Below are 17,273 nucleotides of genomic sequence, written 5' to 3'. Positions count from 1 at the left end.
CTAAACCTGATTAAGATTAAATCTGCTGTGTTTCAAGTCTTGTGACCGGGGTCCAAAACGAGCGCCTGCTAAGCCCGAAATGCCAGTAAAGGTTGTCTTTGAAGGATAAATCAATACAGTTCACCCACTGCACTGGCTGGTGCTTTTCGAGACGATGACGTTTGAATGCCTCGCTTATGCACAGCCTTTGGTCTTTGCCTAATCCTAGACTTTGTCCTTGTTGACTACTGTAGACTCTCTCTGAGTGTGAGTCAGTCAAAGCCACCGGCTGCCGCTTACACTGCTCTAGAAGAATGACAGCGTCTGAACTTTCCTTTAACTTCTGGTTAAATTACTTAATAATGGTTGGTTACTTTCATGCACTAACATTTTTTATGGCTAGTATCTATCAGCAATGGCAGGGTGCTTTCTTTTTAGTGTACTAGTCTTCGGCAAAAGCACATTTGAACTCTGATTTTACATGTCTTATTTCTTCTTTTCCGTCAAACATACTCTTTCTGACAGGTGGAGGTGGTATAATCCTGCTGGTAATGGTACGTGACAGGTATACAGCAAGTAAAAGAGCGTTTCTGAGAACTGAGGATGGGGGCGTTTTGGGGAGGTGGGTCGGTTAGCTTAGGTCAGGATGTACAGAGGCAGAAAGGGCAGCGGAGCAGGAAGTGTCAGGAGGCTAATGAGTGGCTGCTAGAAAGGACTCATTGAGAAGGAGAGGGACTTCCTTCCTTATCACACTGGGACCGGGACAGAGGTCAGAGGCACAACATCCACACATATTTGCCCAGATATATGTGTGCACACATGCGGACAATACACCCCGGATACACACAGACATGAACATGCACAGATGTGACATTCCTGGTTAACAGCTCACAGATGTCGAGATTCGGATTTTGCGTTTTCAGATGCTGTCAGAGGATGAAATGTCCGTTTTGTGACACACGCTTTGACTCGTACAATCCTGTCACTGTCACACGTAAAAGCTTAGATGGATGAGTGCAGCTTACATAGGTGCACGACTGAACAGATACATACATATATGTATTTATAGTCAAAGGAAGGAGTTCACCAATTTAGCAATGCAACACTGTCGGACTCACAATGGAGTGAGTATAGGTTGTATATATCTATGTATTTAGTCACAAGTACTTCATGCGACAGAGAAACACATCATTCGGATGCTTGAACAGGCGTTTGCAGCTCGAGTCGTCGCGTGTGATCTCACCTGTACATGAAAGGTGCGACGGTGGCCGTGTTGGGGTGGCTGTGGTGCTGTTGGGTCTGAGGTAGCTGCACGCTGACAGTGTTGCTGGCTGTGCTCTGTGTAGTGCCTCCTGCTGCCACCGGGGCGGCGCTGGTCTTTCCCTCCGTGGAGGCCAGACTGGAAGTGGAGCTGGAGTGTCGACTGTCCCGGTCTCTGTCCAGGGGGCTGCGGTGCATGGCGAGACCCCCTCCTAAGCGCATGCTCCGGGGCCTCTCCCCCGCCTCCTTCGCTGAGGAGGCTTTCCCCCCGACTCCTGGGGCTTTGCCTCCTGGCTTTGGTATTCCGCTGTGTGCAGGGGTGGAACTCTCCTTTTTGGCCACTTTACCCCCCTTGGGAATGAAGCTGGTGATTTTCGAGGTCCTTTTGTTTGAGCTGTCTGTGTCTACAGCAACTGGTGCTACTTCCTCCTTCGGCTCCTCACCCCTGAGCTCTGTCCTGTCGGGGACAGAGATGCGTTTTCCCACCTCCTTCCCTTTCTCCTTCTCCTTCCCTTTCTCCTTGTCCTTGTCTTTCTCGCTGCCTTTGACAGAGCTCTTCTTTGCAGTCAAAGCTCTGCTGAAAGTGCGCTGGGCAATGCCCCTCAGGGCGATTTTAGGGCTGCTGGCGGTTGTGGAGACAGTAGTACCTGCAGAGGGAGCTGCTCCGTAGGCCGTCCCATTGCTGGTCCCGTTCATTCCCGGCCGGACGTTGCCGTCATCCTCCTCCAGGGGGTCGGTGTTAGAGCCAGTCTCGGCTCTCTCCACCTGCCCAGCTCCAAGCTGTCTGGATGGTGCTGCGTTGTCCGACTGGGCCCCTACTCCATTGGAGGAGGTGGAAGATTTGGAGCCTCCTTTACTGTTGAAGAGTTTAAGCTTCTCCAACATCGACTTCTGAGTGACAACCTTGGGAGGAGGTTCACTTGCCTGGGCGGCCTTAGAGGAGGAGTCCTTCTCCTGCTTGACAGCCTGCATGGCAGACAAGGGGGTGCTGGTGGAGGAGGGAGAAGGAGACGAAGTGTGCTTGGAGCTCATCGACTTGCTCCTCCAGGGCTTGCTGTTGGGCTGGGGAATAGCCGTGGAAGAGGAGGACGAGGATGATGAGGATGGAGGAGGAATCGGGGCAGAGGTAGCAGCGGGGATGCTGGTGGAGGAACTGACGGTCACTGCAGACGACGGAGCATGCTCAGTCATCACCGAAGGCTGTGAGGTCATGCCCTCTGAGGAATCTGCACCAGAAAAGAGGCATTTTTATTAAACAGTGACACAGGCAGGTACAAACGAGGAGGAAAAGCCAAGCACAGGGAGGATCCGGGAGGGAGAAGAGAAAACAGATGCTGAGGGTGAGTCTTCTTTGACCCCACACAAAGTGGCCTTATAAGGGCCTGGAGGTGGCCTGTGTTGATGCAGCCAAACACGCCATTACTTTCCTTCGGGCTAGCCACCAAAACTGTTAAAAACCCCTTAGCACTAACAATGAGAGGAGCCCATCACAAACTGTTTATAAAAACAATGAGGAGCAGGCTCAAGTGCTTTAAAGTCTTGCCAAGGAGGCTGAGTCAAGAAGCAGTGCCGCTGCACTTATAAGGCTTGGACTTATATGGACTGCTTTTGGTCAGCGTCCCTCTGCTTTACGAAGAAACACTGTCTGGTTAAACCTGTACTCCAAGATCAGATTCTGAAACAGGATAAAAACACAGTTTAACTTGGACATAAACAGAGCAGAGAGCCTTTTTTTGCAGTGTAAGCTGCTCCAGCACACTAGCATTGCAGATTTATCACCCAAGAAGAAAAAAGTCTGGGCAAATCTGCAACAAGTGACTCAGCAGCATCTCTACAAGCAAACTTACCAAGAACCGAAGGAGCAAGAGGAGAGCTGAGATCTGTGGTGTAACTCACTGTTCTTACTGAGAGCAGCGGATCATCCTGAGGTCTGCTGAGGTTGTCAGCGTGGTGCTACCGGCAGTAACCAGTAACATTTGAATATTCAAACTCCCAACGGCCAGTGAGAGAGAGGGCCAGTGCAGGGAGCACTGGGTGGAATTAATCATAACAGTTCAGTTACAACGCACCTCTCTTACTTCACACACACACAAACACACACACAGACCTGTGTTTATTCCACGTCACTGCTGCTGCTGCTGCTGCGCCTTCTCATAAAACTGCAGTCACCTTAGTCATCTAGTTTAGACTCTAGTTCAGAAACCTTAACACTGAGTCCTTAAAATCTAGTTTTCTTAAGACGGGTGAGAAAACACATTTGAAAGTTTTCCTTCCACCTCTTTACATTTGTTTACGTGTGATCCCAGTGCTGTTTGATTTGAGGTCTGAGGACGGCTTGCAGGCTTTCACGGCTCTCTCACAACCTTTTCCAGGCACAGATCAACCTGTTTCAAGAATCTGAGTGAGTATTTTGAAAGAACACAGCATTATTAATTATGCAGGTTGCTGCATTAGCAGTGATGTAATAGGAAGTATTATACATAAAAATATGTACGATACTTGTTAGAGCCAGTCCTGAACCAAGTTGATTTGCACTTAAAAAAATGAATAAATTACCTAAAATTTCTTTAAAGAAAACAAACTTTTGGTGCTCAGCCCTATAATGAAATGACTTAATATGGTACATATAGAATCGTTGTCTGTGTTTCTAATGGTGCATGCGCCAAAATGATCCCGAAACTCTCACAGGGCTCACTTGCGGGTGAAGTTTCCTTTAATTAACGCAAGCCACATTAACTTGGTATTCATATGTTATTCATAAGGTCTCATTAAGTCAGCATTTATGTAGAATATTAAACACTCCACCCACTTGTTTACCCCTTTCTCATCTGGCTCACTTTATTTCATTTTCACAGCGCCTTTCATGCCCTAATTGGAAATAGGCACTTGCTCGCCGCCTTTCCTTTCTCCCCCTGTTTAGCATTTAGTGAGAGCAGCCTGAAACAATGCAGCCATTAGGATGTGATTAGAGCCCAATTAGCCGTGCTAGCATTTAGCAATCGGAAAAGTGGGTCAGGTTGCTAATAGCCGGCTTCCTATTGGAGGCGGCTGAATGAGAAGGGGACCTGCTGTGATTATGGAGCAGGCAGAGAGAATAAGGGGACTGCCACGGCAGGTTTGGGATGACTGAAGCCTTGATGTGGGCCAGCGGGACGGTCTGTGCTGTCCGTGAATGGGGTCAGTTTGGATTTCGGGTCAGAAAGGAACAGAAGAAGAGAGGCGGACATGGAGAGGCCCTGGACACTGGGATAAGCTGGTCGTTGTCATGACTGGACCCAGTGACCGGGACTGACACGCTCCAGTTGGGTTGCCAAGGGCGAGGAAAGTGGTCAATCTTCAACACGTCGGGTCAGAAGTGACACTGGAGTGATGGACTTGGACACTGTTGCATCATGAAGCCAAGCAAAGTCTCCAGACGAGGTTTAACACTTCGTCTCTCACAAATAAACGGGTAAAGATTGAATTCTGGAAAAAAGTGCTGCATGTGCTTTTCCATGCACTCGAGGAAGCACTTTTCCTTCATAAACAAACACAGAATGGTCTTAAGGTGCCCTCACAATGGGTCACTGACCTAATGACCCTGCGCAGCCTTGGGGCGAAAACCTGGAAATAAACTGCACCGTCGCCCCTCGTTCACTGCGCTGCTCGAGCTGTCTGCCTGAGGAGACACGTTGAAAGAATTTCACTGTTTACAACTCAACGGCTTAATTACAGCAGTCATTAGAGTATAAAATCAAGAGCAGAAAATGAGCAGTAGAGGAGCACCCAAAGGGAAAAGGATCCCAGACCACCACTGCTACTTCCTGTCTGTCATAAAAATGTGTCTCACCCTCTCTGAAGCTGTCTCAGTCCAGCTGCCGTCTCCTCTAAGAGCCTCCTGATAACATCAAGGCATTTTGGGAAATAAGCCGAAGTGGATCCAGAGCTCCTTCCACGGATCATCACACCCGTGTGTCTGTGTGTGTTCTTGTGCCTTAATGCCTGTCTACAGCTGAGGAAAGCCATGTAATTTCACACAACACTCTCCCTGTGTGTGCATGTCCGTGCATGCATGTCAAGTTTAGGAGCGAGGGGGGTGTTTGTTCTGCTCTGCAGCTTCACTTCAACCCATTTGCTTCTTGCAAGGGCTGCTGACCAGAGATCACACATGCAACCACACAAACAACACACACACACACACACATAAAAAGCAGTAAATACATTAGAAGTAGCATCGGCTGACACCGTTTAGACATCACAAGCCTTCCGACCCCTCTCATGTTCGCACTGGTCACGAGGCATTAAGCTAAACCTTCTTAGTCCGTCAGTCAGCGACCAAATTGCTGACCCGAAAATGCCCTTTTAACATACGAGTCACTCACGTACAGACGACTGAAAACATGTTTGTGCTTTCAGACCCAAAGATTTCACACATGTGCTGCACAGAGGGAGCACCGTGAGAAGAGCGGACCCTGATTGGTCAGCTTTATTTCATTCGCTAACACATTTTAATTCGTAAAATCTGCACAGCATCTATCAGACTGGCACAAAGCTCGGAGCTGCAGGTGTTTGCTTACTCATCATGTTCTGGCTTCAGAAGCCTGTGCTCTCTCGGCCTCCCTTTCTCTCTCTCTGTCCTCAGTCATTGTACTCCAAAAAGTGAGAGGGACAGCCGGCTTTTGTGTGGAGACTGAAACTTTTTAAAGTTTCTCCACATGAATACACTCAAACAGTGACGCTACAGCTCATCAGAAGGCTATTCATTCAGCAAGGGCACCGTCCATACGAACACACACACATGAACGCATGGGCGACAGAAGCGCGCACACACAAACACACAGCCACAGGTGCCCCCTGTTCCCTGCGTCTCTCTGCTCTGTGTCACTGGGTGGACACCCAGGCGCTGTCACCTTGTGTTAACACACAGCAGAAGAGAAGATTCAGGTCTGTTTCCTTACTGTACGCCCGTGTGGTAACGAGCCTCCATTCTGGTGTCAGAGCCATTGACACAGAGCAGATCTGGCCTCACAAAAGGAGCTGCAGGTGTCTGTCTAACCACCCAAACCTGCAGCAACGCACATCTCACAACGAACGTAAGGAACATAATGTGCAGCACATGAGGTCCAACTTACACTGCTGAGTCGTACTTTTAATCACAGCTTGGAACCAAAAGGGAATTCCAAATCAGGGTCAATTTCACGCCAAATTAGCAAGACGATAGCTAATTAGTTGACAATATCCCTACAAATCCATTAGTTCTTTTCAAAAAGCTTCAGGGTAACTGACTTGACACCCCTCACAGAACAAAAAACTGCATTCTGCTGCGTCTAAAATGAACACATTTCTAGCAGCAACAACAACAACAAAGCAGTAAAACTGATTAAATGCCATATGTTCAGAGGTCCAACGCAGAGCTCAAGTTATGCAACTGGAACTAGAACCTGCAGCTCAACATTATCTACGAGTACATGCTGACAAACCTCATGAGTCCTGCAGACGTCCAGGAGGAACAGAGAAAGTGGGAAAGGACAGGAGGAGATGGACAGGACAGGAGGAAGAGTCCAAAACCATAGCCAGCCATCCAGAGAGTGTAGCAGCAGGAGGAGGAGGAGGAGGTTGGAGGAGGAGGGTGGTGCAGGGCTATGGCAGAGAGGAGGGGCTTGGCAGCATGTCAAGCAGTGCAAGAAGGAGGGGGGTCAACCATACCAAATTAACTTTGTTAATTTAAACATTTTTTTAATAAAGCTGATCTGATTTTTTGATTAACTTTGGGTCTTTCTGCCAAATACACTGCTACTACTACTATTACCACGTCTACAACCACCAGCACTACAACTGTACTATACTGCTTATACCACCAGTACCACATTCATTTTGAAGTTCAACTTCTTAGAAAACACACTTATCGGCTTTGTAGATTTAGATTGATATGACTGATACCACTCTAATATCTGCACCATAAATATGAAAACGGCAGCAGCCAGTTAGCTTAGCTTAGCTTAGCAGAAAGCAAAGAGCCTCTGCTGGTTGCCTGGCAACCTCACAGTGACAACAAGAGTTCAGGAAGTCGCTGGCAGGGCTGAGAAAACCGATAATTGTCGTTTTCACACTTTTTGTTCTGACTAAACAAGACATGACTTGCTAATTAGAGCGATTTAGAGGTCAGACTCAGGCCAGGCTAGCTAGCTGTAGCTTCATATTTAGCATACAGACACGAGAGTGGTATCGATCCTCTTATAAACAACATTTCCCAAAATGTTGGACTGTCCCTTTAATGCTACCACTCGCTCACTTCTGTCACACACGTGTTCATAAACACACACATGTGGCCAAAGACGCAACCGTTCTCTGGAAACTCCCCCATCTCCAGTGGAGGCGCACATCAGAATAAGTGTCCCACAGTGCTGCCCACAATGTCGGTCCCACTTAATTTGTCACGATTTAAACTCAGCCAACACACACACACACTCTCTCTTTGACACACACACACTTCCTCTTTCTGGGCGGTCAGGATTCTCTGTCTAATGTAGGGTAATGAGTTTAGACTGTGAACACTAACACAGTCTATTTAAAGCCTCAGCCCACTGAGTTGTGACAGAAGCTATTTCAACACTGGTCTAACTAAATATACTGCCAAACACTCAGTTTGTATTCTGCAGGACACCAACACTGCGCAGGGTGATTAAACTGGGTCAGAGCGGCACAGTTTTGACTCGAATGCAAACACACAGTGAGACAGAAACCAGGTTTATTGCTGATTCTTAGGCAGTCGATGGGAGTAAACTGGTCGTCCTTTCCCGCTCTGTTCAAATGATGTAATCTTGATGTCGCTGAAAGTATCTAACTGAGGTGGCTGACTGATGGAGCGCATGGACGGACATGAAAAAGATGCTAGAAAATGCCTGGTTCAGTTAGTGGAAGTCAGAGGTACAAGCCCGTACGCATCAGACAAGCAGCTTGAAATTGTGCTGCGTGTGCCGCTAACGGCAAACAGGAGGTAACGATCACATGTGGCGGGAATTTGATGAAACACTCAGCAGTTAATATCACTTCCCTCTCAGATTAGGGGTCAGTTTTGGACTAAATCGACAATCTTTGTGCAGTGTTTTAAGACAAAGTGGTCTAAATGGGCTACAGCTAATTAAAGCATCTGAGTGGTTCCATTGCAACAGCAGCTAAAGCTCATGGGTACTGTAGTATTTACGGCTATTCACAGCATCAAAGTGCTGGAAAAAGCAAGATTTCTCAGACGCAAAAAAGCAGAAATAATCCTAATCCATCTGAATACCTAAAGGGAAATCTGCTGCCATACAGGAAGAGGGCGCTGTTAGAGTAAACACATCTTAATTGAAAAAAAATACAAGCTGATGTTTCAAGATGTTTGACTCAAAAATCACAAACAAATACAAAAAGCAAAGCTCAATCCCCCTGAAAGGAAACTGGGCTACAGTCACCTCTCCACCTGCAGACAGGAAGCGAATGGAGGTCACGACAGCGTCTTCACTCACACTCCAATAAATCACAGCCTGTCACCTCACCTTGTGCACTGAGACGATGTCCTTAAAACAGGGGCGGGACGTGGTTCTTGAGATTTACTTTCACTGTACAGAGAGTACAGAGCTCTCTCACCACCACGTGAAATACAGAATTAAATAATAAACTGAACTGACCTTGCTGAAGGAAGCCACTTATTCCCTGAAAACGCCTCGATTTCATGCTCACATTCTTTGTTGTTTCTCTTGAAAGGACACGGTTGTTCCTGCGTTGCGCGCTGAAGGCTAATTGTTATCTCCTGGCACACTTCTTCAAACTTTCTCTCGGCCTCAAAGCAACGGAGCCTTCAACGAAAAGCACCCCGAGGATTCACAGTCACCTTAAATTTATCTTTAACACCTCGACGGCTGGAAGGTTACCGCCTCTTTTCTCACACACACACTTCTGCTTTCAGCGCTTACTGAGATCCCTCATGGTGCGTGTGTGTGTGGCTTACCTTTGTTCAGGTGCGAGTTGGCTTTGGTCTTGTCACTGAAGCCCTGGCTGCGTCGGTTCCCGGCGGCACTGACCGAGCCTCTCGGAGGGATGTCACTGCCGGCAGTGGACACCCTCGCCATGGGGCCGGGAAGTCTGGTGGAGGGAGAAAGGAAGGAAGGAAGGAAGGAAGAAAGGGGGCATAAACAGGACAAACACTAAGTTTGACAGCGACTGAAGGTAATCAAAGTTTACGGAAAACTTCTGAATAATGCAGGTTTATAACACACTCTCCTGGGACGGGGTCCACAACCGAAAAGGAGGGTGCGTCTTAATTAGGACTGAGAGTGCAGGGACCATGCAGGTGCTTCAGATTTATCACAGGAGCGTTTCATGTGAACACACAGAACATGCTGCAAAAGGTTAAGCGGCAGCTGCAGAGCGCCTCGTCTTTTGGAACATATGCAAAAGCACAGGAGCGTTCCTTGCGTTGCTGCACAGCAAAGCGTTGTCCAAAACGTATAATGTGATGCTAACATCTGCTGTTTCAGGAACTGCTCACTTTCTGAGTATAAGAAGGGCCAGAAAAAAGCTTCATTTTATATTTGTTTTCTGTTCTTTGTCGACGCCAAAGGAAGTTGATGTACCTCCACAGTGATGCTGAATTCATGATGCAAACTTTCTGGGACCCCCTTTATTGAAGAGTTCTCCTCTTGCCCTCTTGTTGGGAGTCAATGATGACTAAACCAAGCATTCAGACTCCTTCTCTAACGGTGAACGTTCCCTCATTGCATGTTTACATCTCATCTTCACTCTAAAGTGCCCTAGATACACGCAGTTTAAAAAAATGTAAACTCAGCTATTGTCTGCGTTTATTGCAGTTGGCCCCACCCCCCTGTGTACACCTACGGTAATCTCATGGAGACAGATGAGCTCACGGCGGCGTGGACGTGTGTGAACGGGCTGGACAGGCTGACAGAGTGCACGTCCCAGGGGAGCTGTGAGCTCAGCGGCCTCAGATTACATGTCGCTCTCCTTTATTTCCCCGCGTGGATTAGACGGGATATACCGGCCGTGGATAAGCCTTGGTGAAATTTATGACACCTTGAATCCATATTGTAAGGCAATCTGTTGCCTTTGGTGGAGCCAAGCTGTGAGCTAACCAGGCCGGGGCACAGCGACTGCTAATGAAATGCTAATTCACCAGTGGCGACATCATCACCATCCTGGGACTGCGAGGCGGATGCTGATAAGCAGATCACAGCTCTCTCTCTCTCAGCTCTCGTAGCCATTATAGAAACTCTCATTTCCGGCGTGCCATTCACGGTGACCGGCCATTATTTATCTGCCCATTGCGAGGTAATAAGTTTTACCACATTATTTTGTCTAGAGTAGCCGGAGATCATTTAGCTTTCAATTATGGCGGGAGCGGTCCACCGCCCTCGACTGGCTGTGTATAGAAGAAATATTTGATGGAACATTTCCTGCCAATCTATACTCCAAAAGACAACACAGGCAAAAATGACAGACATAATAAATGCCAAATAAATACCCTGTTTGCTCAAAATGATGAAAGGGGTGAGGCACCAAACCTTAACTTAAAACTTCAGGTGTTTGTTTAAAAATGTGCTGCAAATGGAAAAGCAGGGAGGCCTTTGACTTTTCTTTAGGCTTGCTTGTCTTCGATAAAGCAACGCGTTGCCCGCTCTGCCTCTCGCAGAAAATGTTTAAATAAATACCAAGAAGCTTTGGTAAGAAGCCAGTTTTTATGCGCTGCAAGCCCTTTCTTCATTATGACTCTTTGACCAGCACCATGTGATTATCCATCCATCCATCCATTATCTATACCGCCTATCCCTTTCGGGGTTGCGGGGGGCTGGAGCCTATCCCAGCTACAATGGGCGAGAGGCGGGGTACACCCTGAGCCGGTCGCCAGCCGATTGCAGGGCCACATACAGAGACAAACAACCATTCACACTCACACTCACACCTACGGACAATTTTTAGAGTCATCAATTAACCTAATGAGCATGTTTTTGGTCTGTGGGAGGAAGCCGGAGTACCCGGAGAGAACCCACGCATGCACGGGAAGAACATGCAAACTTCACACAGAAAGGCCCCGCCTGACCCGGGGATCGAACCGGCAACCTTCTTGCTGTGAGGCACGCGCACTACCTGCTGCGCCACCGTGCAGCCCCATGTGATTATCATATATGCTCAATTGTAGTGCAAATAATCTAATAACTTTAAGCAGATTTACTTGTTTAAAGCTTTTATTTTGTACTTTTTTGAAGAAAAAAGTCAAAAGCTCATAACCAAATAAACAAATATATCTGCTCTTTTATAGCAATATTTTCAAATCATGACAATTTATCTTTAAAAGCCATCTACTGACACATGCTAACAATAAAAAACTTTAGAAAAGCGCTTAAGAAAGCCAAGTGTTTGGGCAGAGATCTCAAGGAGAATCTGAACTCTTTCTCTTGCAGTTGCCCAAGCTGACCAGAAGGTGGGGCCATTGCATTGTTTTGAAGAGGAGCTGGTGCGGGGCAGGTGCAACGCAAACAGAATGTGGGATGGGCAGCATGCAGAACCGCATCCTAAATCCAATTTGAGGGTGCGTCGTCGCATAATAAAACACTGCATGCTGGACAAGAGGTGAGCGCAGAAGGATCTGAGAGCATCACAGCAAACGCACACAGAAGCTAAATTTGACACGTTGTCATATTACAGATGCACACTCCTGCCTGCCTCTGTTAAATATTAATGTCACATTATATGGGGGATGTGCTTGCCAAGCAAACCCACGCACACACACACGCTTACTTAAGGGTTATCTAAAGGTCTTTCACAGCCCATTTAGCAGGCTTGCCAAATGAGGCACACTGCCAGACAGACAGGGACGTCCGAAAACGGAGCCTGGAGATTTAGCTCCTATCTGGTCAACCCGACCGCTCATGCATATTAGATAGTGCTTGTAGTAGAGATTGCCCTTAATCACAGACAAAGCAGCCGCATGAAACTCATTACGGGACAAAAAGAAATGTTATCCGTGATTAGGGGCAAGTTCTACCTTCCTGTTTCCAGGAATGACACGTGGTGGAGGAAAGAGAGGGAGGAGCAAGAAAACAGAAAGGCAGAAGACGCTGACCTAGAGGTCTTTTTCTGACCAAGGGAAAACTTGAGTAGTTTACTCTGAGACCCATCCCTAGAGGAGAAGAGGAGAGAGATATGGAAGAGGACAGAGACAGAGAGGTCAAGTTCACGGTTATAAATGGCAGGAAGTGTGAACAGGAGGATCGAGATGACAAAATGATGGATTAGAACAGCAGAAACAGCAAGAAAGTGAAGACTTCAGACAAACCCATTCACCCAGGTCGCAGAGTTCGCGTGAACGGGCCTCACCTGGACTGCATCTCGGCCTGCGCTGCTTTCTGGGCTGTGAGGGCAGGAGTCCCATGCGGAGAGTGGCCGAGCTGTGCCGGGGCGCTGCTCTGCTGGCTCAGGGGAGGGTGGGTGTTCTGGGACTGGGCGGCAGCTGGGAGGGAGGGCTGGGAGCTCTGACGCTGGGCCTGCTGCTGCTGCTGCTTGTAGCGGGACAAGCTGAAGAAGAGGCCGAGGATGGCTTTCAGATTACCATTCCGGATCTCTGTGGGTCCGGAGAAGGACAATGGAGAACATTATACTTTGATAATGATATATTCCTTTATTGCCTTTATGCATTTACTATGTATCGTCACAGGCAGAAAGTCTCTTTAAAACTATGCAAAGTAAGATGGCAGTGTACAGTACTCTGATGTGTTTGTGTTTGTGCTTATTTTCAGCCTCAGACTTGGACCAGTTTTAACAGAAAGTTCAGTTATGGCTCAAACTGATCTGCTCTCTCCTTCGCCTGGCACTGAACGCTTAAATGAACTGACTTCATGTTGCAGCGGGTATGCTGGTATTTTCTTGAAAACCGTGCTGAACGGCAGCCTGAAACACAATGCATCTGCGGTCTGCTGCTGGCTGCAGTTCCTCAACACATCACACTTGCATGTTTTTGGATAAGGAAACACTTGGAGAGCGTGGACTCTGCAGAACAGAGACATGACCCAGTGTCCACCATGCTGTGAGGGGACACCGCTGCCCACTGAGTCACTGCTCTGCCCAAAGATAACACGAGTAGTATTAGTACCATTATTGTTCCTGTGTGAAATATGACATAAGCATGTAAGCTTTTTCTGATGTCAGCCACTTTAAACACTGCTCTACTGTGAGCTCTGTGGTACATTCGTTCTATATACGGTGTGATCAGCCTCTATTGAGCCACCATGTTTTAATCTGGCATTAATCTAGAGTGTCCTGGCAAAAGAGCATGCCAATAAAAAGGACTGTATCAAGTTGGCATCCTCTATCTTATTTCCATAGCACAAAGGACACTTGTTTAGCAGCTTGGTTGGCGTTTACCTCTCTCGCTCCAGTGAAAGCAGAAGAGAAGGAGTCCAGCTTACCCTCTGAAGACAGACCCTGGATGTTGACTCCTTTGGCTGCCAGGAAACTGAGGCAGGCATCAATGTTCTCAATCTGGACAGAGAGACAGACACAGCTGTAAGACACTGCAGCCTGCACATTTCCATTTGGATTTGCATATTTGTATAATGCGAGGAAGCACGCCGGTCCGTCTCTCGCACGCTTCTCCTGAGAGCATGACGGCAAAACTGGATGTCTATGAGATCTAGAGAGGAAAGCACAAAATGTACTAACCTGCTATAAGAAGTGCTGACACTGACAGGCGGAAAATGGGGTGACAGATCGTATATACTTCTGTAGTCACTGATTTGATAATGTTGGACCAAGGAAGAAGTAAACATACATTTGAAAGTATTCAGAAAATGCATACACCTGCCAAGGCCTAACAATCCTCTAAATGTGTTGCATCTGGATCAGATCTGCCATCAAATGCACATAAGATTCACTGATAGCAGCCATGATTTTTGGAGACTGTACGAAAATCTCAGGGCTTTGCAAAAGGAGGATTTGTGCAACATTTTCGAGCAAGTCAGCACTAACTATACACTATAAATTGTTTGCAGAATTGCTTAAAGCAGATGTGTCACACAGGCAACAGCTACAAGCAATTACAGGAAAATGGTATGGGATATTAAAATTGGCCAGATTGCGACAGTCAAAGCAAGATTCAAATCAAGACCTTCACCAGCAGAGTGACAGAGAATCAAACCATCTACACCGGCTCAGCCATGGCAACCTGAGCAGACTGCTGAGCTGTCACTGGACTGCGACAGGATTTGATAGGCAGACAGGCTTTGTTTAGAGCCCACGTGACCCATTATACACCAAGCCTGCTGGCCAGCCCACGTAATCACAAAGCAAAGCACATAAAACAAGTCAGAGAGGCGAGGCGCCGCAGAAGAATGAGCGATCAAAGTTTACCAACTGTTGTTTTCGATGAGCAAACACGGCAGGTACAACTGAAAAGACGTCAACACGGCACGGCCGTTGCTCTCTCATATTACATACAGGGGGAGAACAGAGTAAGGTGGCACTCGGCAAGGCAATTAACTAAAGAATGGACTGTGAAATGGACATTTAAAAGCATTTTACAGTGCGCACAAAGGTTAAAGAGGTGCTAAATCTTTTTCAGCATGACATTTATTACAAGTGAGGGTGGATTTATAACGGTGAGGCTAATCTGCCACAGTGTACTTACAGCAAACCCCTTTTGAAAGAACAACAGCTCGAATATAACCTCACAGCCGAGGGAGTACGGATATAGAGCAGCGATACTCCGAGTGGTTTGAAAGTGAAACACATCTGAACTGTGTCCTTTATAAACGAGGCCGGGTGTGGGCTGCAACCGGGAGGGTCCCGCTCGCTAAAGATTAATGACATGATTACACTTAATATGCAGCGACTAAATATAGCTTGACCTACGGCTCCCTCTGTGGTTCCTCTGTTAGGAAGTATCCGGCTGAGAGGTGAGAAGCAGAAATAAAAGCTCACTTACATCCGCCTCTGATAAAATATGTTGACGTCCACGAACTGCAGATACTGTTGGCGAAGCCACGAGTGTGCTACTAAATCCATGAGTCCAGGACAACTAAAGCAAAGTAAACCGCCTCTACCGATACTACTAAATCTACTGTTGTCACTGCTTTAGCCACCCACACCTACAGCCACACTTCTATTAGTTACAGCCACTTAGTTAGTTGCTCTACGTCCACGGTCAGATTATTATGTGTTCATACATACATACATCCACTACTGTGTTACTGTTAGCTACGTCACCTAGCATTTACTATTGTTTACATCCACCGCATTATAATTAGCTACACTTTCACCATTAATACAGCTAATTGGACCCACTGCCACGTTGCTATTGTGTATCCACTACTCTACTCAACATTACTGACATCCACTATCCAGCGATTAGCTCACGCAGCTACTAACCAGATTATCACTTGCTACCATCCAGCACCTGATCGCTAATAACCGTGTTTCTGCCAGATTTATGGACGCCCAGCAGATTATTACTGGCTGTATCACACAGTGCTTGCTTGATTACTAGTTGCTGGATCATCTATGAGATTACGAGCCACCTTCACTTGTACCTTCACCATTGTACCACATCGGTATGAATCAATCAAGTTCTGCTGTTTATTCTTCTCCTGATTTTAGCTTTATGGGTCTGAGCCGTTTGTGTGCGGAGAGGCTGGCGGGCTTCAGGTCACTGATTGAGTTGAAGCAGCAGTGCTTCCCCTGCTGTCATTTCCGTAACCTCTGACCCCAGAAACAGCTGTCGGGGGGGGGGGGGGCGGCATATGTTGTCCTTTGAGGTGATGCAGCAGAAAACTGAGGAACAGCAGGAATGCAGACTATGGCCCTCTGCAAATACCACAGGCTCCTTAAAAATAAACCTCTGTGAAACACCCCTCTAACCTAACCAACATACCCAGAAACTGTCTTTAATACCCCTGGCCTAAACTTCATCTGAGGGACTGAGCCACTCCCCGACTGGCCCGAATTCCCCGGTAGAGTTGAAGTTTAAATAGCAGCAGCCTGCAGAAATTATGCTTCATTAAGATGCCCCATCACAAATGCCAGGCCCGTCCTGCTGAGATGCTCCCAAGCCCCGCCTCTCGGGGGGGGGGGGGGGGGGGGGGGGGGCATAAATACTGAAACCTCTTTAAAACCTGCAGGGACCAGAGCGGAGAAAACCCAGAGGAGCACGATTCTGCAGCCGTCCGCTGCGGAGCCTCAGATCTTCAGCATGAAAGCCAATCACTTTAGCTGTGATTCACCCCCTAAAAATCCTCAATGTGCATTTTTATCTTTGCTAATTTGTTTTCACGGCATCCGTGTGGTCCAGGGTTTAAGACGCCGTACATAGAACTGTAACGTCCCCTGTTTGAATCCAGCTGGGGACCTTTGCTGCATCCCTCCCCTCATTTCCTGTCACCACTCTACTGTCAGCTGTCAAAATATGGGCAAACTGTTAAAATAAATAAGCTATCTGATGAAGTCAGCGTGGGTTCGCAGAATACCTGAAGGGCTTTTGGTATTAAATTATGACGTTTTTTCAGAATTATCAATCATTGCATCAAAATCAGTCGCCAACAAAAAAGCAATAATCAGTGAATGAATACATTAATCATCAGTCCAAACTCCTGTTAGTTGCAGGCTTACTGAAGGTGCATTTACTTAACATCGCGTTTAACCAGCTGTCAGCAGAACAATTTATTTCTTTATTACTTTACTCTTCTGTTCCCCACAAACAACCGTGCTGAGACGGACGGATGAATGAAAGCATACTCGAATGGAAATGACAAAGTCTGCAGACACACAAACAGCCATACAGTACGAGCAGGACCTCCAGATCCAGAGAACAAACACTCTGGTTCTTCTCTGTGCTGATCACCAGAACAAAACACCTCTAAACAAGCCCGGACAGAAAGCTGAGACAATCCTCCGCAGCTCTGAGCGACACCACCACCGGCTCCTACCTGCCTGGATGTGTGATGTGCTCCTCCGCTGTGACTGACCTCACGCCTCCATCCGGACCGCCGTCACCTCCTGCTCTGCGGCGG

At 47.3% G+C, this 17,273-nt stretch overlaps 1 protein-coding gene across 3 annotated transcripts in view; it reads right to left on the bottom strand.

The window, feature by feature from the left end:
- nav2a (neuron navigator 2a) overlaps positions 1–17,273 on the bottom strand; it is a 198,625-nt gene that overhangs the window by 48,540 nt on the left and 132,812 nt on the right. For all 3 annotated transcript variants that reach the window (XM_070959065.1, XM_070959049.1, XM_070959057.1), the window contains exons 4-7: positions 13,680–13,752; positions 12,592–12,835; positions 9,209–9,342; positions 1,223–2,465 (exon numbers count right to left, since the gene is read on the bottom strand). In XM_070959065.1, coding sequence (XP_070815166.1) covers positions 1,223–2,465; positions 9,209–9,342; positions 12,592–12,835; positions 13,680–13,752 — 1,694 coding nt within the window. The remainder of the gene's footprint in view (positions 1–1,222; positions 2,466–9,208; positions 9,343–12,591; positions 12,836–13,679; positions 13,753–17,273) is intronic.

Source organism: Chaetodon trifascialis, chromosome 1, assembly GCF_039877785.1.
Source record: "Chaetodon trifascialis isolate fChaTrf1 chromosome 1, fChaTrf1.hap1, whole genome shotgun sequence".
NCBI classification, from domain to species: domain Eukaryota; kingdom Metazoa; phylum Chordata; class Actinopteri; order Chaetodontiformes; family Chaetodontidae; genus Chaetodon; species Chaetodon trifascialis.
This window is presented reverse-complemented; position numbering and strand designations above follow the sequence as displayed.